The sequence below is a fragment of the Gekko japonicus genome, unplaced genomic scaffold (genome assembly GCF_001447785.1).
Source record: "Gekko japonicus isolate JY-2015 unplaced genomic scaffold, Gekko_japonicus_V1.1 scaffold1369, whole genome shotgun sequence".
Lineage (NCBI taxonomy): Eukaryota > Metazoa > Chordata > Lepidosauria > Squamata > Gekkonidae > Gekko > Gekko japonicus.
In genome coordinates, this window is record NW_015161439.1 from 169,237 (window position 1) to 188,538 (window position 19,302).

The window sequence follows — 19,302 nt, forward strand, 5'->3', positions numbered from 1 at the left end:
ATGATTCTATGGAAATTAACTGTGAACATACTGGCCTTTCCTTGGTAACGTTCTACTTATACTACCTGATGGTGTGTTGAACCAATTGAGAGTCATAACCATAAGGATATCAAAATGAAAAAATGGATAGCATTATATTTAGGCTCCAAGTTGTTTCTATCTGGCAATATTAAAGAGTAACTTTTGAAGGCGCATGATTGTGTCATGATCCAGTTGATGTAAGCAAAAGTTGAGTTTAATGATTTGCCTCCCAAGTTTATTACTTAAAAGTAATAAGATACTCTGGATAAGCCTGGATATCATTGAAAATGATAAACATGGCGGGCTTTCTCACATTATCAGTCACACTGTCATACAGGTTAGTAGGATCTGTTCCATTTTTTGCCTTTGGAACAACTAAGCCTGCCGATCCAGCACAGTACTCTCCAACAAGCACTCTAGCAAGGTACATGTACTTTTTCCCATCTGCATCTGGCTTCGAATAGGTATCCTGAGCAGAATAGCTGGCGTTAACAGCAAAGTAAGTCCCATTTCCATATGCTGCAGCTACAAAAAAGAAAAAGAAAAGAAAAGAATGTTTAACGACACACTTGCATCTTTTTAGGCATACTCTTTAAAAGTCAGCGGTTGCAGATAGCCAGGCAATCGTCTTTAAGACAAAACCAACACATGAAATAGTGTGCAAGCTTTTGAGTTCTCCAGATCATAGCATGTGTTTCAAGCCACAATCTTAAGGCGTCTTGTCTCTGTCTAATGTAGAACATAGCATGTGAAGTAAAAGTTCACTCACCCCAGGCCAACCTACAAACAATTTTGCCCAATGGAGAAAAAAAGGGGTTTACAGACTTTATGACATAATAAAGGACAATTATTGTCAAAGCATCAACTTGAGCTAAAACATGATTTTACTATTCCCTGGATCCAGTACCATCAGTTACATGACATGGTACTTAAATCCAAAATACACACTGTACTCACTAGAGACTTGACCATCTTTCAACAATTGCTAAAATCTGAAATGATGAGAACTCAGGGACTGATCTTAATAATATATAAGATACTAAATTACACACAATGGTCAAGTGTATCTAGCTGTCAAAAAGCATGGCAAAAGGACTGCAACATGGTTATAGATTAACACCAATGGAATCTCATCTGGTCTTCCAACACCTGTACTTCAAAATCATTAAATATTTGGTTACAGGCTTTTAAAATGTATATAAGGTGGTATCTAACTCCCAACAAACTCTTTTATTACAAATCATTAAGTAGCCACTTATGTTGGAAAAGCTGTCAGAATGTAGGAACATTTGTTCATTGTTGGTGGACATGTCCAAAACTCCAACCATTTTGGACTAAAATTCTTAAAATGATCACCATGTAATCCCACCCAAACCTGAAATTCTCTTGTTGAATCTCTGACCAAATAATAATATCCCAAAGCAAAGACGAGAACTCATTGCTATACTACTAATAGCTGCAAAACTCTTACTAGCTCAGAAATGGAAATCAGATGAGATTGCCAGAATTAAGCAATGGTTTTTAAAGGTATGAGACTTTGTAGTGATGGACAAAATCTCAGATCAGTTGGTAACTGCCAACAATTCTACCTATCAGTCATGTTTTATAGAAAAATGGTATGGTTTCTTTGATTACATTTCACATAACTCAACAAGTGAGAATGTATCACCTAAGAAATAGTTGCACTTCTCATTATATTATTTATTTATTATTTATCCATCTATCAGATTTATACCCCGCCCTCCCCGCAAAGCAGGCTCAGGGCGGCTTCCATACAAGCATAAATACAGTTAAAATCATACAATTATTTAAAACACAACAGATAAAACAAATCCAAACACAAAGTGCTGGCAGTAGTTAAAAGATTAACTTAGATGGCTCGTTTTCAAAATGAATTTCCGTTTCCCAGATGTTCTTAGATTAACATCCTACAGGGCTCTTTTTGTAGCAGGTGTTGTTGTTGTTGTTGTTTAGTCGCACAGTCGAGTCCAACTCTTCGCGACCCCATGGACCAGCTCCCGCCAGGCTCTCCTGTCTTCCGCCGTCCTTTGAAGTTTGCTCAGTTTCATGTTCGTTGCATCTATGATTTGTAGCAGGTACTCATTTGCATATTAAGCGACACACCCCTAATGTAGCCAATCCTCCAAGAGCTTACAGTAGCTCCTGTAAGAAGAGCTCTGTAAGCTCTTGGAGGATTGGCTACATTAGGGGTGTGCGGCCTAATATGCAAAGGAGTTCCTGCTACAAAAAGAGCCATGAATGTGTAAAGCTCCCCCTTTCAAATATTTTTGATGTTACTGTTAGCTAGTTTGTTATAATGCTATATCGTTATTAACTTACCATTTATAACTTCGTATGTACCTATTCTAAAATTAAATAAAATAGGTGTTTTTTTTAAAAAAAGTTCATGCCACAAGACTTGACAATCATTTATACGAGACACATAACCATTCTACCCAAAGACATGATCTCACCACCAACCTACCATGAATTCCAGCATAACTGCGATTAAATCCAGAGTTATTGATGAGAGTCAAGGATGAACTTGCCGTTCCATGAAACAGGCGCTTCTCATTATTTGTAGTGCCATTTTTGGCATCCATCTCCTGTTTCTTTATTTGGTATGCTTGCCAATAGAATGGATTTTGGATCCTCTCGATCTGCAAAGGAATGAAACGGGATATTGACAATTAGCCATTCCATCTTTTGGAAGGAGCATTAAAAAATAAAATGGAGTTGCACTTACATGTAACTCGTGTTCGACGACATCTTCTCTGCAGACACACATTGGGACTGCACCTGCACAGGCCCGCCACGAACAGAATTTTTCTAGCTTTAACAGCCTGAAAGGGGTGCCCCTCTCTTCCGGAGCTGATGGGATGGAATTTTCCCGCCTAAGCTGTCATGTGCCCCTGGGGCCAACCCTGCCGTGCCACTATGAAACCCCGGCAGAATAACCAGAGTCTACGAGAGCTCACAGCAGGGCAAACGGTAGAGAATGTGTGTCTGCACAGAAGACATCAATGAACATCAGTTACACTAAGAAGATAGTCTCGAAGGGCAATTCCTACATTGGATACGATGTCATAAGTACAAAAGGTTTTATACATAAATCTGTCAGCGTTAAGGTTCCAATAGGGAAAAACAGTGAGTTTGAGATGGACTTAGCAAGGTTACTCGCTTAAAACCTTTTGACCTGGGACAATAGACCCCAGGGCTTCCCTTCTTGTCCCTCTTACCTTAATGGGGATTGGACTCATGTTCCAAACCACAAAACTGGAACACCTGCCAAGTAGTATTATATACTTTTCTTGTAGGACCCTTCCTAGAGGCTAACCTCATCTTGATTACCCATTCTGGGTAACCCATGTCTGCTGGTGGTCTCCACTCAGCCTCCAGGGTGTGAGGTTCAGAAATGGACTGTGAACCCTTGAAGTAAGAGGTCCTCTCTCACTGGCAGATGCCATGGTTCTGCTATTGACCATGTTCTTAGATCCTGAAACCATGCCCTCCTTGATTAAAAAAGTGCACTCAATATCATTTTCTATCCCACCATCAGGTGAACTATACTGTACAACAGTTGAATTGATGAAAGGTATACAGCAGTACTAGTTGCCAGTTGCAAACCAATGCATCTATTCATATTGAAGATGGATTACTTATTCTTGACTGAGGGGTGACATGATTGAGGTTTATAAGATTATGCATGGGAAAGAGCAGGTAGAGAAAGAGGTACTTTTCTCCCTTTCTCACAATACAAGAACTCGTGGGTACTCCATGAAATTGCTGAGCGGTCGGGTTAGAACGGATAAAAGGAAGTACTTCTTCACCCAAAGAGTGATTAACACTTGGAATTCACTGCCACAGGAAGGGGTGGCGGCTACAAGCATGGATGGCTTCAAAAGGGAATTAGATAAGCATATGGAGCAGAGGTCCATCAGTGGCTATTAGCCACAAGGTATAGATAGGGGCTCTGGGGCAAGTGATGCCCTGTCTTCTTGGTGCTTGGGGGGGGTCAACAGTGGGATGGCTTCTAATGTCCTGGCCCCACTGGTGGACCTCCTGATGGCCCCTGGTATTTTTGGCCACTGTGTGATACAGAGTGTTGGACTGGATGGACCTTTGGCCTGATCCAACATTGGCAACTCTTATGTTCTTAAGTTCTAACAACCTGTGCACGCAACCATGCAACTGGCCCCCTCTGAAGCAAACACAAAGGGGGGGGGGAGAACCTCAGGCTCTGGAGCAATCCTGGGTCCACAGGTTCTAAGATCCACCTTAGGGGGAAAGGGGCTGCCGCTCTCCAGTACCTCCCAATCAAGGCCACCCTGTTTTCTGGGTCCAGGCCCATCTATTCAGCTGCTACCGAGATTCAGGCAAGGAGGAAAATGGGTCCCGGTTGCTCCTCCCCACAGCGGTTTGCCTGTGGAAGGCAAGACCAGAACCTCTCATGCTTGCAGGGGATTGCCGAGGTTTATCTGCATCTCCCTGCAGCTACTGCCGGACTCAACTGATTCCTTCGGTCTCTCTGGCAATGGGGGGGGGCGGGTCCCCCGGGTCCCCCCCGCAACCAATCCAATGATTAGAAGCTTCCTTGGGAGTTGGCATTCTAGTTACAGCTGCTGGGGATCTCCCAATGCCACCAGTCTGAATGCAGGTCACCTCCACCCTCATCCGTCTCTCTGGGCAGTGAGGGGGGAAGGGAGGCACAATCAATTTGAGTCCTCCTCAGGAGTCAATGTCCTAGCCATGGCTGCCAGGGATCACCCAGCGCCACAGGCATTGGCACAGCTGGCCTCCACTCTCCTCAGCAGCGGAGAAGAAGGTAGGGAGGAGAGGATCTATTTATTTTTTATTTATTTATTTATTTATATTTACATTTATATCCCACCCTATCCCGAAGGCTCAGGGCGGCTAACAGGGGCACCAAGTGCCAAGTAAAACAATATCATATAGTTTAAAACAAGAACATATAATTTAAAACAATCACATATAGTTTAAAACCATAAATTACAATCAGATATAACAATTTACAGCAAACTTCAGCAAGAGGGAAGATCTTAACCTCACCTAGCTACCGACGATCTCATACTCAGAGCCGTGTCCAGTGCCACGCTCCACCCTTGGGGGGGCCAGGCAATCAGGTGTTAGGTTCGCTAGGGCATAGGGGTACAGATGGAATGGTGACGGCGGCGGCTCCTATCCAAAAGCCTGGCGGAAGAGCTCCGTCTTGCAGGCCCTGCAGAACTGAGAAAGGTCCCGCAGGGCCCGGATCTCCTCCGGGAGCTCTCTCCACCAGGTAGGAGCCGCCACCTAAAATGCCCTAGCCCTAGCAAATTTAACTTCTTTCGGGCCTGGAATTTCCAGGAGGTGCCTCCCTCCCGACCGAAGTGCCCTTGGGGGAACATATGGAGAAAGGCGGTCCCTCAGGTAGGCTGGACCCTGGCCATTTAGGGATCTATTTTCCCCTCCTAGGTGAGCCTCTCTGTTCTTCAAACATTTTCTTCTTTTGTTTCTTCAACTCTCCCGGGATTGTTGCACTCTTTAGAGTGTAGCTGAAGACATCTGGCTCAGAAGGCAGGGTCGGTGAGACTGGGAATCCAGGGGACAAGCCCCTCCCCTCCGGGATCAATTCATCCGCCAGCCCTGCCTTTGGAGAGGAGGTGCTATGTTCCCGGAAGTAAGGACTGCCCCACTCCTAGGACCACTGGAGAACAGATGCATTTGAAGATCATGAGATGACATAAAAGCATTCTGCAAGCCAAATTTGGTATCCCTTTCCCAAAGGGCCACGCTTTTTCTACGTTTTGCACACTACTCATTTGTACTGATATTATACGAATGAAGCTTTTAGTTCAAATGGAAGAGGTCTGAACATGCCAGATATAGCAACAGCAGACCAGCTCTTTAGTAAAGGAGTTCTTTTCAGCAAGCTTGAGTTTCCCTGGGCAGCATTTCAGTACTATAACCAGTGGAGCCTTCAGCCAGAGTTGCAGGGAAATCACAACTTGCAACAGTGAGCAGGAGACAGAGACAAGTCTGTAGGTCACATCAATACTGTAGCACAGGACAGCATTGGATAAAAAAAACCCTCTTATTTTTATGTCCCTGGACCCAAAAGGGTCCATTGAGTGTGTCGTATAAAATATGGATTGTAGAAGCAGTAAACATGCCTGGTGCTGATCAAATAGGTCTAGCTGTGCAGAATTCTGCAGATGGGCATTAATGTGGTGGAGGAAAGTTGTCCAGCAGGTTTCCACAACAGTTTTGCCTGTACAGTAGTGAACAACAAAATCCATACTTAATTTCTCCCATGAATTCGAGCATCTGCTTGACAGGAAGTACCGGTCAGATCTTTGGAAACACGGCTTGGTGCCTGCTACCATTTTCTTAATCACCAGTGTCTCAACGGCAAGTGGTTTTCTTGTTTTAAAAACACATCGCCACAAGAAGAGCAAGGAAAGAAGAAAACAATTAAGAAGCAGCAGAACAACAGTAGTCCTCTTACCTTTTCAATTGTGAATTTCTGGCACGTCTGGCTAAACATCTGCTGGACATCCTGATATTCCTTCATTCCCGGATTTAGCTCCACTGCAATGACACGCTTTTGCTGCATGTCCACCCACTCTTCAGGAACTGCCGTTGGAGATTTATCTGCGTAACAACGGCACTAATATTACTCATTCCATGGTTAGCCCAATAGCACCCTTTCAAGACTTTTTTACAGACTGAACTTAAATGGCTGGGCTTATACCAACAACGGGAGTGGCTTTCAGTTAAGAATGGACAACTGTCCAGCCTTAACTCATCGTTACGCACTCCAAACCTCCAAGCAAGCTTGTGGTAGTGACACAGCTAGAAATGTGCGTAAATCTGTACAAACCTTTGCTAAAAATAAAGGTAAAAGAACTGGGCCAATTAAGCACCAGTTCAATTAAAACGCACTTTGCCTTTCTGGTGCCCACTGGAAGCATAAGGAGTTCATTGTGCTTTCAAATATTACACAAAGGAGTGAAAACTGTCCCTATGTTAACAGGTCAAAGGCCCATTCTTTTAACGTTTGAGTGTGAAAGACTTTGCAAGATGACATCTCCTGAGTTCGTGGACAGTATTTGCTCAGAACAGTTGATCAATTCACTGATGGATACCGCCAGTGTCTCAGGTAGCTTAGAAGCCCTGTGGTGGCTCCTGTTGTGCAATGAACAGTTAGCGGTCATGGACAGAGTGGTGAGTAGCTTGATCTCTAAATCAAACCACTTCTCTGTGTGTCTTAAGGCTGCCTCTGTAACAACTGGTTTCTTGCAAAGATATCAAGACTAGAACACTTTATAGCAGAATCTTAAAACTTCTAAAATGACACTATGAAGGAAAAAGAAAATAACTGTCCACAGACAGACTATTAGGGACAACAGGTGATGGCGTACCTCCTCCAGAGGAGTGGGCATGATACTGGAATTGATTTGCCAACAAGTCAGTACACACTACTGCAATACAAGAACTCGTGGGCACTCCATGAAATTGCTGAGCGGTCGGGTTAGAACGGATAAAAGGAAGTACTTCTTCACCCAAAGAGTGATTAACACATGGAATTCACTGCCACAGGAAGTGGTGGCGGCTACAAGCATGGACGGCTTCAAAAGGGAATTAGATAAGCATATGGAGCAGAGGTCCAGCAGTGGCTATTAGCCACAAGGTATAGATAGGGACTCTGGGGCAAGTGATGCCCTGTCTTCTTGGTGCTTGGGGGGTCAACAGTGGGAGGGCTTCTAATGTCCTGGCCCCACTGGTGGACCTCCTGATGGCCCCTGGTATTTTTGGCCACTGTGTGACAGAATGTTGGACTAGATGGGCCTTTGGCCTGATCCAACATTGGCGTCTCTTATGTTCTTATGTTCACTGTGGAAATGCATAGAACAGAGAAGAGAAAACAAGACAACACAAAATGGCATATTCAAGCTTCCTAAATTTACCTTCTGTTTTTGAGATACGCTTAATATTAATGGTTTTCCCTTGGTCATCTGTTGCCCGCAGTTGAGCTGGGTCTACTCTGTAGCGTTTGTCCTTTATGGTGATGTCATGCATGCTCTTATTTTGCCATGCAAGTTCTATATGCATGCTTGTCAGGTTATCAAAGGTTCTGTAATGGCCACTGTCTTCATACTGCCACTCAACAATGTTGCTGAGAAGATCAGCCCTGGACCGCTCCTCTTGGGCTTTCCGGACCCTTTTGATCACTCCTTGGATTTCTAAGTTGGCACTTAAGACATCCCTGGTTAAACCAAAAACGCGGAGGGAGGTCATCGTTTCTGGCTGAATGACGACCTGCAGTTTTGTCTGGAGCTCTCTCAGTTTCTCATATTCTCTTTCTCCAAAGCTCGAGATCCATTCGTCTGAGACAGTGGTTTCGTTCTGGTTCTTTAAAATCAGATCTCGGAGCCAAGATTCTGCCTTCTCCACATTCTTCGGGCTGTCACTGCAAATCTGAAAAACGGCGGGCTTGACGGCCCTCTCCAAAAGCAATGCAGGCTTTGCCTTTGTTGCTGGCTTGTTGAAACCAAAGAATTCTGCAGGGAAGCATTATTCAGAGAACAGGTTTACACGTTTAAGATTCCTCAGCAGTCAGAAAGAACCACACCCATAAGCCCACTACTTACCTGCCACTTTAGAGAAAATTGATTTTTGTGAGCCAGCACCAGGCTTGCTGGTTGCAGCTTCTTTTTTCTGCATACTTGTATAAAAAATGTTTTCCAGGTGTGGCTGGAAAATTATCACTTTAATCGTCGTCACCACTGGGGCAGACGTTTTGCCCGCATATTCCACTATGGCATCTATCATATCATCAGCTACTGCAGCTGGATCCAGTGCTGCCTTCCCTATAATAACAGAATAATGATAAGATATAAGTAACTGATATAAACAACTGAAATATAAAAAGGCTTCCTCCCCCCACTGTGACCAGCTACACTATGACCCCTGGAGTACAAAATGTGTCCCATTTCTACCACTGCAAATTCTCACTATATTGGAAGCTCACTAATATCCCTTTTGTCTAATCAATGTATATCCCACCTCATAAATGGGAGGCTCAGCACAGCAGCAAAATACACACAAGTAAATAAATACAACATAAAACATAAAACAACCCTCAGCAACTTAACAGTATACAAATCATAGTACCATAGACAAAAACTGGAAGAAGAGATTGAATTTATACCCTAACCCTTCACTACCCAAAGGAGTCTTAGAACGGCTTACAATCCCTTTCCCTTCCCCTCCTCACAACAGACACTCTGTGAGGTAGGTGGGGCTGACAGAGCTCTCCTGAGAACTGCCCTTGAGAGAACAGCTCTGAGAGAACTTGTGACTGACCCAAAGTCATGCCAGCAGCTGCAAGAATTTATTTATTTATTTATTCTTTTGGCTTGTATCCCGCTCGAATCCCAAGGGGTCTCAGAGCGGCTTACCCAATTATTTGTTCCCTAAGGGAAGGAAGAAGGAAATATAATCCCTAAACAAACTGAAAACCATTCCCAGTTTAGAAGCTAGCTATATGATACACATGGCAGGGCAGCAAGGGGCCTGTGTAACCTCAGAACATGGATTGTATCCAAATGTCTGATTTGTAAAGCTCTCGAGTTAAGTATCTGTTGACTTGTATTCTACCACTCTGCTTAAACAAAGCTTGAAACCTTCTTCTAGGAAAAGCAGCTTTCCTGTCAGTGGAAGGCACAGAGAAACAATCATCGCTGAAATGTGTTACAGAAAAATAAGCAGCCCAGAGCTCAAGAGTAGCTTGCATTTGTAAAGTACGGTGGCCGTATAAGTTGTAAATAGTGAGTAGATGCTTAAAATGGGGAGAGGCACAACAAACCATAAGTTATATAGTTAGTCAAGTCAAGTTTATTAATACAGTCAAGTGACCAGCCAATTTAGAACATTCCCAAGAATAATAATACTATAAAATACATAATAAATAGCTACATAAAATTCAAATGGATATATAAAAGAACATTAAAACAAATGCAAGAGCAACACAGTATATCTAGGGTACAAGCTTCCTCTTTTTAAGAGCCAAGAAGCAAAATTTTGCAACGGCTAAAGATATCCTCTCTTTCCGGTCTTCCAGCAGAAAAGTTAAAATCCTTAATTCTGCAAATTTCAGGTGGACATCCAAGGGTTTAAATTTGGACAACAATGGGAAAATTAGCAACTGTCTCTCCCTAGCATAAAAGTTTCAATGCAACAGAATATGTGAGACCGACTCTATTTCAAGATTTGTACAAGGGCAACATCTTTGGGAAACAGGCCAACGCAAAAACTTTCTTTGTAACAAATTAGAGGGTAAGGCATCAAAACGTGCTCTGGAGAAAACCCATCTATAACCATCGTATATGATGTTAGGAAGAATGGAGCAGGAGCAAATCCTGTCCAGGATTTTAAAACTCTATATCTTGAGGGTAAGAGGGCTTCTTCTGTCTGAGCCTCTATATCTATTAGGCGTTGGGTCACTATAGATTTAGCTTTAGTCAATCCTAGCTCCAAAAGACTTGCAGGGTGAAGCCCGATTGATCCAAGCTTAGTTAAAATTTTGGAGGCCCATTCAGGATAAGGAGTGGCCGCTATAAAAGATGGAATTAGACCTGTAGGCTTCAAGTGCATTCGCAACCAATAAAGAATTGAAGCAATCCAGATTTTCGTTTCCATTTTTGTCACCCCAATCTCCTGCCTAAGAACTACATTCGCTGTACATTTAGGCGCATTAAATAATGCTCTGATAAATTTAGATTGAACTTTTTCGAGGCCCTTAAAACTATTATCACTTATTGTGTACCATATGTAAGTTATATAGTTATGCATTGTGTAATGTTTGTTTCTCTGGCCAACCCTGCTTGCTCTCTCGCTCTCCCTCTCTCTCACTTTCTGTTAAGTGCTTCCTGTTGAACTTGCAGAGGAATAAAGCTCTTTTTAGAGAACAAAGTGCTTGATTGTTGGGGGAAAGTGTTAAGATTCAAATACAGTAGCACCTTAAAAGCCAACACAATCTTTGAAGTGTAAAGCTCCCGTGCACCAAAACTCCCTTTGTCAGACGCTTCCCTCGTCAAGACGCCTCTGCAACTACATTCTTGGGTGAGAGGGAATCCCTGACATAAAGACTCCAATCCACGTTAGCACTTAAGATCTCTCTTAGAAGTCACACACAGACACCGAGAGAGGGAAGGAGAGAGACGCAAACAACCAGGAAGGGGGCAAGCTTGCCACCTCCTCTCATACCAGTATACACCCACACACCCCTAAGCTGAGGTGGGCCTGGCACCCTCTCTGCCAGTATAGTACTGGAGAAATTCTATGGCTCTTTTTGTAGCAGGTACTCATTTGCATATTAAGCGACACACCCCTCATGTAGCCAATCCTCTGAGAGCTTGCAGTAGCCCCTGTAAGAAGAGCTCTGTAAGCTCTTGGAGGATTGGCTACATTGGGGGGGGGGGTGGCCTAATATGCAAAGGAGTTCCTGCTACAAAAAGAGCCCTGAAATTTACCTGGAATTTCTCAGGAGGTAGCACACTACCTGTTCTGATCCAGTTTGGATGGGAGGAGTCCAACTGGATAATGCATTCCTCCTGAATCCTGTCCTCTAGGTGGTTTGGCTCAGATGCCTAGCTAACAGAGGAGGCACTAAGGAGCCGCATGGTCAAGGGCTAAAGATGTGAAGGCCCGGGGGGAAATTCAGGAAAAAACCCATTTTTCCCATGAAGCCTTTTTTTGTTTTTTCCGAAAAACTGAAAAAATTGAAAAAAGAAAAGAAAAAAAAATTGATTATGGGACATTTTATTTTAACGTGATGAATAAAATATTTTCGGACAAGGTGTTCAGATATTTTCCAAATCATTTCTAAAAAAATATGTATGGTATCAGATTGATCTAACTTCTGTGCACTGAGGACAAGCAAGTCCTAGGTTACAAACTGAACTCTCCAATGCAAGAACGAAATGCATTTCTTCCTTTAGGAGGTGCTATTGTCACAAGAAAAGAAAAAGGTTTCAGTTTTGTTTTTGCATGTGGGTGGGTATTCTGTTTGTAATAATTGTTTGGATACACTATATATTTTAATAGGCTAGTTGTGATAATTTCATGCCAAGTAAAAATGTCCATAGTCATATTTTATGTTCCTAAAGTAACAGAATGACTTTCAAACTGGAAGAGAAAAAAGAAGTGCTAATGTAGCATTATTTCTATTTTCCCGAAAAAAACAGTTTTTTTTCCCGAGCTTCAAAATTTCCGGAAATTTTACATCTCTATCAAGGGCACAAGATCTGCATCAGAGGAGACCTGAGATCAGAGAAGGGGTGACTGAGAAAATACATCCAGTCTGCTCCTTCGGGTACCTAAGTGTTTGTTTTAAGGGAGCCGTCAACACCAAGGCATAATCTTGCACTTTTCTACGTTGCTCATTCAATATAATGGAACAGTACTGGGCCATCCAAGATACCAGAAGTTCAGTCTTTCCACCGTCATTTCAAGGAAATACAGACCTGTCCCAATTGCAGGAAAGGCAACAGAGGTGAACCCCCTTTGCTCACATTCCATGAGAGCTTTAGAAACTTGTCCTTTTATATCATTATTAGCAACAAGATGGATTATATTTTTACTCCTCAGATTCCCCCCTTGCGTGCATATAAGGGTGCTGTGAAGCTGTGATGCTGAAAAAGGAAAAGAAACAGTAAGCCAAGGAACAAAAATTGTTTTTCTTCCAATCAACAGAAATGCAAATCTTCCATTCTAGGGGGCTTTCTGGGCCATTTTTTTCATGTACAATAATAACAGGTTTGCCATTGACTCCCAGCAAGTGCCCCAGTTCTGCACTGGTTGCAGAATGCAGCTGTTTCAATGTCACATTGTCACCAAGGCACCACTTGCTGCCACCCACTCTAAGCGGTAGCACAGAGGATTTATCCTCTGGTTAACATCTGAACTCAACAGAGCTGCTGTCAGTTCTAGCCCGCGCTGGTGTGAGCTACCAGCCTTGTTCCCAGTTTGCCGTCCACCCAGTGGTTCGAAAGCTTCAGCGAGTAGATAAAATGGGCACCACTCCTTAGAGAGGGTGGGCACACTAAACCCCCGTGGGGGAGGTGTTAGCCGGCGAACGGAAGGTCCAGCTCGGAAGCCTGGGGGGGGGGAGACCTCTTCGGCATTAAAAAGCCTGTGATGGGCCAATCCGGCCAGGCGGTGGCAGTGCGGCACTACAACTCAAAGCAGTCCTGAAAGAACTGACGTCATCAAGCCAAGCCAAAAGTGAATGCCGTCCAGAACACGTCTGAAGCCTACAGCTGAACAAAATCCCCGTTGGCTGCAAACGTGTGCGATTTAAAGAATTATATGTTGTCCTCCCTTACCCCTATGAATCATTGTTAGTCCCTTGTGAAAACTTGTGTAACTGTAAATCGCTCAGAGTCAGCAGCTCTGCAGGACTGAGCGATCAATAAAATCGAAATCGAAAGACACACAGCAGCTATCAACAAATCTCTCTGCACCCAGTCCAAACTCTCGGAAAGCTTCTTTAAAAACAAAACAAAACAATAGATTTAGAAACTTTAAAAGATTCTTTTAAAAAGTAAAGCACCATGTGGGAGGGTAGGCGTTGGCCCAACCCCCTGCCACGTGGCTGGCAAGGACAGCCCACCACTCCGTGGCCCCAGAACTGGAAGGGAGGTGGGTTAGTCAGCACACCAGTGCCCCTCCTCACCCCCTTCGCCCATGCGGCTTCTACTCGTCAGAAAACAAGGCTGGAGTCCTCCCTGTCTGCCACTCCTCCCCAACAGATTGAAGGACTGATTTCCCATCGGTATTCCCCCATCATCCCCTCAAAGTCCCACCCCAGGACATGGCTACCAAGTAGGCATTGTCCTCCGTCACCCGAGCCACTGCTCAGCTGAATGCCTGGCCAAAGTTCACAGGGCCAGACCACCAAGGCGCCACTTGCTGCCACCCGGAACAGTGTCTGGCAACCGTTTAAAGGGTTGCTACACAGTGGTTCTGCCCAAGGGACCGCCTTTCTCCATATGTTCCCCCAAGAGCTCTACGGTCGGGGTCGCAGCACCTATTGGTGGTTCCCAGCCCCAAGGACATCAAGCTGGCTGCAACCAGGGCCAGGGCTTTCTCGGCGGCGACTCCTGTCTGGTGGAATGAGCTCCCAAAGCAGGTTCAGGCCCTGCGGGACCTGGCGCAATTCCACAGGGCCTGCAAGACGGAGCTCTTCTGCCAGGCCTTTGCATAGGAGCCGCCGCCACCACTGTACCACCACCAAGTTGCCATCTTCTACAGTGGATTAGATCTGGAGGTGAGCCGGCCCTGGGCAGACGCCTAGTTAACCGAAGAATGCTTGTTATCGGGCTAGGTTGATGAATGGAATTCATCTTGGATTAAGAAAATTTAACATCAAGAGCACCGCACTTTACTTAACTACTGTTTTATACTGTTTAATGATTGTTTTTATGTTGTTTTAGTCGTTGCTATGGCAATTGCCTCTGTTGTAGCCACCCTGAGCCCGTTGGGGGAGGGCTGGGTATAAATCTAATAAATAAATAAACCATGAACACCACCTGTCACCACTCAGCTAGGTGACGTGTAGGTGACCAAAGGGCTGGGTTGCTACCTGACCCCATCACTGAGCCAGCTGTCAGGTGGTCCTTAAGAATCCGCCCCTTCTGCAGGGCACTTGACTGGGTACCATCCCCTTCTCCCCCTCTGCCAGATCAGTCACCAGTCAGGGGTAGTAGCATCACTGTCCTTCAACACACCAAACACCAGAAATTCTCCCACAAAAGGCCTCAGAGTGACCGTAAGAGAATTTTACTACCTCTTTGGTTCCAACTTTAAGTTGTGCTGTTGAAGAGTTTGTCTATATGCATGTCCTGCTTTGATTCCCCATCCCTCCTTGCCGAATTAACCCCTACTTGTATTTTAAGTTCTACTTGAGAATGGTAATAGGTGACTGGAGGAAGTTATTGTTGAAATTACTTGACCTAAGTATAAACAAGACGGATCCCAGACAGGCAGGCCTCGGAATCATGCCTTGTCAAAGACCCTGGTCAGTGTGACATCTTAGTCTGACCCAGCTGCATCCTCTCCCTCCACCCTGACATCTGCATACACCGAACAATGGACCTGCCTCGCCCCAGAGCCAGAGCGAACACCATCCAACCTGGATCGCTAATCCTATCAACCTCCCCATACCTTTTCCTATCCACATTTCTTTCCCACCTAACACAAAAGGAGGGTCAACCAAGCAGCATTGTTTCCTTTTGATTAGTTTAATTAGCAATCCATTAGCCCTCTGAAGCACTGAAGGAAGCAGCATGCCCCCAGGTCCCATTTTCTCTATAACTAGGCAGCCACAGCTCCATTGCTGTGTGTCTTGTCTGGGCGCCTAATGACAACACCCCCCCCCCACACACACACTGCTTGGGTCCTTCTGTGAGACGCTGGTTCACCTCACGTCTGTCCATGGATTCCTGCTCTCTTCTATTCTCACTACTCCCTTTCAGGCCCGTAGCCAGGAATTTCTTAGTCGGGGGGCATTTAAATTTCATAGGGGGCACTGGTTAATCAAATTAAAGGTAATTTAATTAAAGTCAAATAGACGTTCTGGGGGAAATAGAGAGGTGCTGTCTGGCTCAGTGGGGCCACTGTATCTGGCCCTTCATGCCAGACAGCTGTGCTAGAAAACCTGGCTCCTTCCCCGCACCTGCCACCGCCCGGGGGCCCTGGGCTGGATGGGAAGTCATGGGGCCTTGCCAGTAAGTCGGGGGGCCTAGCCCCAAGATACCCCACTGTAGCTACGGGCCTGCTCCCTTTATTTCTAAATTGGACTTGTAAGCGTGTGACTTCTTGCATGCTTATCGTATGTTAGTAGTCTTATTTTCTCTTTAATAAAATCAATCTCCGTTTTACCTTGGACTAGTTATTTGAGAGTTCTCTTAAGAGAAAAAGTCCCCATAAAATATAGGTGAAGAGTCTTGCTAGTGACCTCCGGTGTTCCCTCTAAGCTGAGTTAGTGTGAGCTAGCTCACAGTTCTTTAGCCTCCAGCTCACACATTTTTATTTTAGCTCATGAAGGATGGCTCCAGAGCAAACTAATTGATGCAGTAGCCAAATCACTCGCTCACCTCTTTAATGCCAGTAGCTCACAAAGTAGAATTTTTGCTCACAAGACTCCACAGCTTAGAGGGAGCGTTAGTTACCTCCCTCTTGCAAAACCTTTGTCTCCTTCGCTAATCCCCCAACTAAACAGGAGACAGCCCCCTTTTGGGCCATCACAGACCATTTGAGCTAATACCAAGTCCTATAATTTCTTCCCCTCAGTATAGGTTGGTGGGAGAAACAGGGGTTATAATCAGAATCTGACAAACTGGCACCTGAAAGGATTTGCTGGAGGCCTCTCATGCCCCCCCCCCGCCCATTATTTTCTCTTTTCCTTTTCTGAAAGCCCCCATAGACTCTCCTCTGGGGTCGCCGGCTCCATCTTGGAAGATTCCTGGAGATTTGAGATGCAGCCTTCAGAGGGTGAGGTTTGGGGATGGAAGTGACCTCTACAGGGCACAGCGCTATGCAGTCCACCCTCCAAAGCAGCTATTCTAAACAAAGTTGACTTCCTACCTAGCTGAGCACATTCTGCTTCCACCACAGGTCCAGCTCCCTTCAGAATTGCTCTGGAAACACCTTGAAAAAAAAAAGAAAACCACATTTGTCCGAAAAAATATAAAAAGTCAGAAATGCTAAAATTAGGCTTCCCAAGTCCCCCCGGAGGGCGGGGAAACCCCCGCCCCAGAGGCCCATTCCCCGATAGCGGCGGATCGGACCCCGGGGGGGAACCCCACCCCGACATGCGCATCACCCGGAAGTGACGCGGCCACGCCGGGCACGCTGGGGGCAGGGCCATGGTCATCCGAGGGAAAACTCTATGGTTTTCCCTCAGATGGTCGTGGCCCCGCCCCCAGCGTGCCCGGCATCGTCACGTCACTTCCGGGTGACGTGTGTGCAGCCGCGCGCACACATGCGCTCCTGCTGCAGTGCGGGAGTCCCCCGGTAAGAAGAAATTTCGACTTGGCAACCCTAGCTAAAATCCAAGGCGTTAGAATATAGCCTTTCCTCATTCAATGTATGGGCAACATAAGCCAATATTCAAGTGCAACTCATAGTGTAAATTCAGATCTGTACCTAGGACTTCAAGCATAATTTACAGTGGTAAATTCCAGACAGGAGTTCCCAATGTGTTCAAGCAGTACTTTCTGACTTATTGGGAATGTTGCAGACCTGACAGGGATACATCACCGGGATACTGCAAGTCACTCAAAGTCTGCTGCCAAAAGGCATTACCATTCTTATGTGCATCATATAACTCCAAAAGAGTCTCTGTTCCTCTAGAATGTGGATGCACCTGTATAACTGGACAGGGGTTTTTTTGTAGAAAAAGCCCAGTAGGAACTCATTAGCATAACAGGCCACACCCAACAGCTGAAACTCATTAGCATATTAGGCCACACCCTGACACCACAGCTCATTAGCATATTAGGCCGCAGCCCCGTGTTGCCAGAAGTGTGGTTATCCAGCCACACTCACCTTTTGCTTCTTATTCTGTTTACCTTGTTTGTTGTTGTTTGTAGCAGGGACTCCTTTGCATGTTAGGCCACACGCGTCTACTGTAGCCAATCCTAATGAGTTTCTGCTGTTGGGTGTGGCCTATTATGCTAATGAGTTCCTGCTGGGTGTGGCCAACTCAGGAGCCAGCCGGAACTCCGTTCCTGTGCGTTCCTGCCCAAAAATAGCCCTGTAACTGGACTGTTCAAGTGGCGACAGCTAGAAGCTGGGTGAAGTGTGAAGGAATGAATAGGGCTCCTCCCACTCTCCCAGTTTCTGCCCAGAGGTTCACTGATCTCATACAGACAGCTCTTTTCCCACACATCTGCAACGGATGTGCAGTAAATTCCTCCTTTCTAGACAGCACGATATATGGATGCGCAATAAAGTCCTCCTTTCCACACAGCAGGATACAGAAGACTAAGCCTGAAAATTCAGTCTTAAGTAGTATAGCCACCTATACGGAATGCTGGAAGTGGAGGCAGCCATGCACAAATCTCTACAATACAGGCACAAAATCTCTCTGGTGTTATTTATACAGCTGTCTGCTGGTATTGAAAACAAGCCCCCCCCCCCGAAAAACTCTAGCAAGTTCTGCTCCTTTACGACCAGAGCAATATTTTCTACCACTGTATTCATACGAGTTGGAGGAAGACAGCAATTCTTTTCAGGGTTGAACAGTTCAGCAGAAAGTTTCCCATAGGCACGTGGCACTTCCTAGCATTGTAACAATTAAAAATAATCTTTCACCGGAAAAATGGAAGGCAACAACTGAGGCATCCTTATCCATACCAGAAGTCTCATTTTAAGAGAGATGAAAGAGTATACACTGAACACAGCATCCAGCTGCACCCAAATTACAGAAACCAAACTCCAAGTGTGGGGGGGATTAACCCAATAGATTATTTCACATACCTTCTTTCAAATTAAATGTTGCATTGCTTATGTTCACTATAACATCTGTAGTTTCCTGGGTAATATCTCCACATGCTGCCTGAAATGTAACTGAGCCAATACGCATTTCATGAGCTCCAGCAGTTGTAACTGAGACATGTTCACTCAGAGCTGAAAGAAGAAAAAGAGACCGACTAGTTCTAGAGCCACAAATCCTGGGCGAAAGCAAGCAGAATCTTTCACACTCCTAACCTGTACTTGTTCGGAGCTTACATTTTTGCCCTCTCAAACCATCATTCTCGTGAGGACCAAACTGCATGTTACAAGGTACAAAAATCTGCCACAGGGACTCACAGCCACATTATAATTGTGGGAGATCCTAATGGGAACTCCATTTTAAAAATACCACAGTGGCCCAATCTGGATCAGAACCATGGCATGGGTGAGGTTCGTGTCTTTCCCTCATGCCATTTTCCCAAGATGGAACACCACTGTGGGGGTGATATTATTTACTTCACTGGAGACTGACAAGGCATACAACATCCCCATGTTGCTACTTCAGTTAGGAAAAACAGTGTGAGAGGAAAGCAGGAGACCCTCCTCCCCAACATCAGGTACCCTGATCCAAACTGGCCACCACAGCACTTTTAAATGGAGTTCCCACAGCTGACATATGGCTATGAGTCCATGTGGCAGAACTGTGTCCATCGTAAAATGTAGTCTGGTCCTAAGTGGCTGGATATTAGCAGGAAT

At 45.0% G+C, this 19,302-nt stretch overlaps 1 protein-coding gene across 1 annotated transcript in view; it reads right to left on the reverse strand.

Annotated features, from left to right (window-relative positions):
• Positions 1-239: 239 nt before the first annotated feature.
• LOC107125587 (poly [ADP-ribose] polymerase 14-like) overlaps positions 240-19,302 on the reverse strand; it is a 37,933-nt gene continuing 18,870 nt past the window's right edge. Inside the window, exons 8-15 of the mRNA XM_015429015.1 lie at positions 18,571-18,720; positions 16,675-16,737; positions 12,552-12,719; positions 8,676-8,894; positions 7,992-8,585; positions 6,530-6,675; positions 2,507-2,681; positions 240-546 (exon numbers count right to left, since the gene is read on the reverse strand). Coding sequence (XP_015284501.1) covers positions 260-546; positions 2,507-2,681; positions 6,530-6,675; positions 7,992-8,585; positions 8,676-8,894; positions 12,552-12,719; positions 16,675-16,737; positions 18,571-18,720 — 1,802 coding nt within the window. The 3' untranslated portion in view covers positions 240-259. The remainder of the gene's footprint in view (positions 547-2,506; positions 2,682-6,529; positions 6,676-7,991; positions 8,586-8,675; positions 8,895-12,551; positions 12,720-16,674; positions 16,738-18,570; positions 18,721-19,302) is intronic.